Source organism: Cyprinodon variegatus, unplaced genomic scaffold (genome assembly GCF_000732505.1).
Source record: "Cyprinodon variegatus isolate N-32 unplaced genomic scaffold, C_variegatus-1.0 Scaffold116, whole genome shotgun sequence".
Classification (NCBI taxonomy): Eukaryota; Metazoa; Chordata; class Actinopteri; order Cyprinodontiformes; family Cyprinodontidae; genus Cyprinodon; species Cyprinodon variegatus.
In genome coordinates, this window is record NW_015150569.1 from 551,419 (window position 1) to 557,831 (window position 6,413).

The 6,413-nt window shown below is 38.8% G+C and overlaps 1 protein-coding gene across 1 annotated transcript in view; it reads right to left on the reverse strand.

Annotated features, from left to right (window-relative positions):
- The window catches only part of LOC107085109 (solute carrier family 41 member 1-like), a 35,607-nt gene that overhangs the window by 16,511 nt on the left and 12,683 nt on the right, over window positions 1–6,413 (reverse strand). Inside the window, exon 3 of the mRNA XM_015375266.1 lies at window positions 5,673–5,780. Coding sequence (XP_015230752.1) covers window positions 5,673–5,780 — 108 coding nt within the window. The remainder of the gene's footprint in view (window positions 1–5,672; window positions 5,781–6,413) is intronic.

A 6,413-nucleotide genomic window follows, 5' to 3' on the forward strand; every position in this document is an offset into this window, starting at 1 on the left:
AACTGGAAAGTGACCTGAGATGACATGATGTGAATTGGAGCTATAGAAATAAACTGAATAGAATTGAAAATTGCATTCCTTGTTTTAGTAATATTATTTTATCCAGCCTTTCTAACACCCTAAAAAATGGAGAAATAAAAGCTGGTATGAAATATGCTAATATCGTATCGTATTTTAAAGGTCCAATATCGGTATCATATCTGAAATGAAAAGGTGATATCGGGATACCCCTACTGCGAACATGTTTATAACAGCAGTGAAAAGGAGAAATATAACAATAAAGAATACAAATCATAATAAGGTAGATGGACAGAAATAAAATCAAATGCAAAACATTGCTAAATGCTAACTGCTCCAACATCAGCTGTTACATAAAGTATCATAAGTATTAATATTTTCCAAGAATAGGAAAATCTGTTCCCATATCTTTTTGAACAAACAATATTTACCCTTAATTAGTGTTGCACCGACATTCGAAAAGAGATACAAGTAGCGGATTGGAATACTGCATGCGTAAAGGCCCAAAAGCAATCAATCAATATAAGCATGAAACTCCTTCAGTACAAGTGGTTAATGAGAACTTACTTAACGCCAGTCCAATTGAATCGCTGGGCACCTAACATCCCAGATATCTGCTGTAAATGTTTGGTTGGAAAGGGTGCTCTCTTTCACTGTGTATGGGAGTGTCCAAAGTTACAACAATATTGGAACTTGGTTATGCAAACTTTGTCAGAGATTGTTGGAGTGAATGTACCTGCTGGGGCCAAAATGTGTGTTTTGGGTATTTATCCAGAGAACTGTGCCTTTAATTCCAGACAGTTAAAATTGATTATCTTTGGACTCCTGCAGGCCAGGAGATTAATATCTCTATACTGGAAAAAAATGGATATACCATCAAATCACATGTGGGTGAAGGAGATGACATCGTGTATGGCTCTGGAGCGACTCACTTATATTGTCAGAGGAAAAGGAGCAAAATTTAAAAAGACATGGTCACCGTTGACCGAGTTTCTGAAACGTTACAGAGGACATTAAGAGAACTGTGCTGAGATGGCTGGGTTTTTTTTTTCGTCTTCTTTCTCTCATTGTTCATTATTGTTTATTTGTGTTTGTTTGTTTTGGGGACCAAGTTATTTAATGAGAATCTGTGTTAAGTGTATCACTGTCACTTGCTTTTTTTGTTATGTTATAAAATTCAATAAAAAATATATAAAAAAAAAAAATTTGAGTTGCAACAATACTGCTACCAGTAAGGGGCGGGGCCCCGATCCAGCACTAAAATATACACACACATCAATTTCAAACAGATGGTATTGGTACGGCCGATACTGCACAGCCAGGTATCAGTAACGGTATCAGGGCCAAAAAATGGCATCAACACTACCCTTAATCATAAAGCTGAGTTTCTCCATGGCAACAGAGCTTGATAATGTAGATATCCAAGTTTTTAATTAAGTCTGGTTACAGATTGCCAGGATGTTGCTAAACTATATTTGGCACCAAACACTAAATGATGGACATTTGATCATGCCGGCTCATTTGAGTTTGAGTGGGAAAAATTCCTAAAACACGTAACCTAGGACAGTTTTTATGTACACTACAGAAAATAAACTACGATAAAATAACTGCAATCAGTGATGATACTACATAACTGTTGTATTTTTATTATATATTATACTACATAACTGTTGTATTTTTATTATATATTATACTACATAACTGTTGTATTTTTATTATATATTATACTACATTTCTAGGAATACATGGTTTCCTATCTATTTGCTTGCCTTAATGAAGAATATAAAGATCTGGTTTATTGTGATCAAAATGTTTTACTCTAATAAATAAAGCATCAATAATATTTTTTAGAATAATTATGACAGAGATCCTTAAAGGAACTGAAAGAGTTTATCAGTGCTAGTCAGGAAGAGATAATATTCCCAAAAACGTTCCACTGAAATCCTTCTTTTTGCAGCCCAGATGCCTTTTCACTCATTTTATTCACAGAATGAGTTTACCGCTGTGTTCATACCAACAGCACACAATCAGCTATCAGCTTGTTTCTGCACATTATATCGTCACATAAAGCAAAATCCTCTAAAGTTAAACCGCTGCTGCACCAGAGAAAACTAAACGTCTTTCTTTTTCGTAGGTAATCCTCCTGGCAAAGCAGATCATAATATTGTTTTCTGGTGTGAAATTAGAAGAAAGCTATTATAGAGGTCCTGCCTTTCTTTCTTGCATATTTGTGCTGTTATCACAGCTGTGGAATCAATGGGAGTGTCAAGGGGAGCTCATTCACTGATGGTTTGTGACATTCTCTTTCTAAATTTGGAAGGGTGTCAGTGAACGCAGGCTGCTGGATGAAGGAAACCATGGCCTGACCCACAGCATGCTGGCAGCAGCCTTGATAGGCAAAAGGCCTTGAGTTTGTATTACTTCCTTGGATCATTGCTTCAGGTCCTGCTACGGTTGCCTGTTAGGGCCAAAAAGGAATATGCTTGGATCAGATTGAGGCTGGTTTGTATTCACATCAGAAGCAAACTGCAACATAGTCTGCTTCAAGACCAACTTTACCAAATGTTCTCTCCAGGCAGACGCTAGCGGATCAGACTCTGGATCAGCGATTATTTCAGCACAAACGATTTGAACCAGGTGGGAAAAATAGATTAGATTAGATTAGATGAGCTTTATTGATCTCACAGCGGAGAAATTCACTCGTCACATATTGGCATAGTAATTAAAGAAGGTGCAAAACAAGGAGGAAAAAGGTGCATTAAGAATAAACAGTATATATACAGTATATCCAGATACATACAGTATATTAAGATAAATAAGGATTAAGGATTAATAAACCTGGTCCTTTTAAAAAGGACAAAACGTGTTTCAATATCGCCTCATTTCCACCAGCCCGATGAAACCGATGCATGCAGAGTTCAGACTGAGCTTGGATCAGTTAGCCGCGCCGAGCTCCGTCCTTATGACCATTTACACATCAGGCTAGCTCCTCGCCTCCTATTGGCGGGCCACCATACTACACCATACTACAGGAATTACTCAAACAAAAACGGCGGCGCTTATAACATTCAGGAACTTATGTTTGTTTATATTAGTGATATTTCATTGTTTGTTAGAGAAGGCATTGTTCTGGGTATCATCCCAGGTTGCACCGCGCTCTATTGATGCCATTTACTGTTAACAGGCTGAAGTTGGTGATGTGGACAGGTGAATTACAAAGCCGGATACGTCAGAAAACCAACAAAATGAGTCAGCTGACTGTAAATAGGAGATGAGGCGGTTTGCTCATGCTCTCTTTGTTATCACAGAACAGAGCCACAGATGAACTAGTGCTGGCTTTATGCTGGTGGAGATTCTCAGGCATCCAGGTCATAGTCATTTCAAAAAGTTAAAGTTAGAAAAACAATCCACTGAACTTTGTTTCCAAGCTTGAGGACATTTCTCTGAATCCAATTAAAATCCTGTGTCACACCTGATGGTTGTTTCCACTCATTCTCTCTCTACCCAGTCTGAGTCTGAGCTGTTAGGAAAATCTGCAGCAGCAGTAAATGCAATAAAAAGTTTTGATTTAGCAGAAGGAATAAAAACACAAACATACAGTATTTTTTATTAAAACATAAAAAAGTATGCTTTGTCTCATTTATGTTGATTTATTATCTAGAATTCTAATTAAAATAATTTAAAATACGGTGATTAAAATGCAAAAAAACTATGAAAAACTTGGAAGTTTTGAAAAGTTCTGCAAAAAACTGACCTTCCATTCATAAAATGAACATATTGGATGAAACTAGAGATTAGAAAAGCATCAAATGAAAGGAATAAAAAAAAGTAACATGAACTCCAGGAATCAGCCACTAATAGGGATTACATTGTTTCCACTAATAAGCTCATTATGAACCTTACAGTAGTCTTAATCTGCTCATAATTAGGGGTGAGATGGAAAAAGCAGAGTCCTGCTGGGCTCCGCTGGCAGACAGGGGCCAGTCATGCCTCAGGCTAACCAGCAGAGTTTGCCATGATTGGAGAGATATTCAGAAATGCTGAGATGAGAGGCTGAAGGAAATGAGTTTTAGAAGCATCCAGATGTGTCGCTGATGTTTCCTCACATCAAACTCTGAATGATTCACAACCAAAAAATAAATCCAGCACCTAATCAGCTACAGCAACTGTTTCTCTTCCAACCAGAGGAAAGAATGTGTTCGTAAGAGCAGTGCCACGCTATTACCTTTCTGCCTCCACACTTAAAGCATATTGGCTACTGCTGACTGCTGGTGAGCAGAGCTTACCGCCTGTTCTCCATGCAGAAAATAGCTAAAACTCTCATTTATTCTTTCATTTTCAAAAAGACCCATTAAGCTTATCTTACAGTTTTCTACTCCCACTTTTTGATGCTATTTGTGGTAAATTCAGCACTAGATCTAGACCTATTCTACAGACAGTCCATTAGTCCAAAACTTCCATTAGTCTAACTTGCCCTAAAAAGGGTTAAGGGGAAACCTGATTACCAACAGAAAATTTAAAGATGCACCATGACAACAAAGGTTGCGGTCAGAGCACGTCTGCATGAATGTCCTGTTTGTTGACCCTCAGATTCTCCATGACCACTATTGGCACTCTTACAACCCTAACAATGACATCTGTGTCAGTCCGGGGCTCTTTGGGAGGGGCCTGGCTAGCCTGACGTAGTCCGACTCAATTCTAGTCAGAATATGAGTCTGATACTGCTCCATAGAGCTGTGATTATGGGGCGTGTTTCGAACGAACCAGGAAAAAAAATGCCTCTGCACTCAATTGGATAGACCTACAACCAATAAGAGCAACGGAGTGCGTGACGTATGTTAAGCGAAGCATAGTTGTTGTCCACAAAAATCAAAGCGTGCAGTTTCACGCCTAGAATAAGAAGATGAGTCTTGATCGTGTTTCTCTGTTCCTCTTTTAAAATTAATTTGCTGTCGATATCTTCTAGAACAGACCTAATAGCAGAATCTACTCACCCAAACTCTCCAGCGGCAGCCATTATTGTTGTCACCCAAGCGCGCTTTGGTCACGTGCTTGATTACGTTACTCTTGATCATCTGTCCATCATTGTATAAAGCCCGCCCTGACAATTTGATTGGATCGCCTGACAGTGGGCTATAATACTCGCGCTACTACTGAGCAGAGCCAGACCGAACCTCCCCGAACTCAAACCTTGTGGGCGGGACTAAGTTCGGACTGGCACCCAGGCTAGGGCCTGGGGCCCCACACACCTGCTATTGAGCATATCATCCTGCTGACGTAGCCTTATAAAATGCTCATACACTACAACACTCATGTATATAAACCGCAGGCATTTAGATCCAGGCGTTCATGGAGAGTTATGCTTCATGCTAAACGGCATCTATATGTGACCCTTAATCACATTATGTCATCTTCATAGATCAGTGCTTATATTGGGAACAATACAAGCACTGACCAATGAACAGCCAGCTTCAATTGTTCCACTAATGAAACAACAGCTAACTTTTAGAGAGAAAAGTGAGTCAACAGATCCTAATTTCTGGAGACTTAATTCATCTGACAGATGATAGGCAGGTGGTTCTGCATTAACGGTACGATTTAAGTAAAACATATTAAACATCACATGGAGAAAAAAAAGATGTCCAGGTTCTCACCGCTGTTGATAGTCTGGAAGCCAGCGTCATCTCTAAGTTCCCTTTCAGCCCCAACAAAGCGGGAACAAGGATGAAGACCTCTGACACCTTGGTGAAGACCGTCCAGTGCTGCAAAGACCACATTGGTTAGCACGTTCTTAAAATCCACTTTAACCGGTTTAAACAAGACATGATCGAGAACCCAGCTGGCTAGTTTACTCAGCACGTTGGCTAGCATTCATTATTTGCATTATCGTAGCAGCTCAGATTAGCAGCAGTTATGCTGCTAATTTTAAATAATTCTAGTTCTTCTCTAATTTTATACATGATTCAAATCTTACATGATGTCATCCAGATGCTGAGAGGCCTGATCAACAGGCAGAAAGAAGGATGTTTGGAATATTTCTATTACTATTGACAACCTGTATGTCCCCATGAGGACAAATAAAATAAAAAGTCTAAGTCTAACCTGTTTATAGACTACATAAGAAACACAAAGAGGTCATCATCATCATCATATTATTATTATCATTATTATTATTATCATTATTATTATTATCATTAAACACGCATTATTAAATCTGTGACTGAATTAATTCCATCCATCCATCCATCCATCCATCTATCCATCATTCATCCATCCATCCATCCATCCATCCATCCATCCATCTATCCATCATTCATCCATCCATCCATCCATCCATCCATCCATCCATCCATCCATCCATCCATCCATCCATCTATCCATCATTCATCCATCCA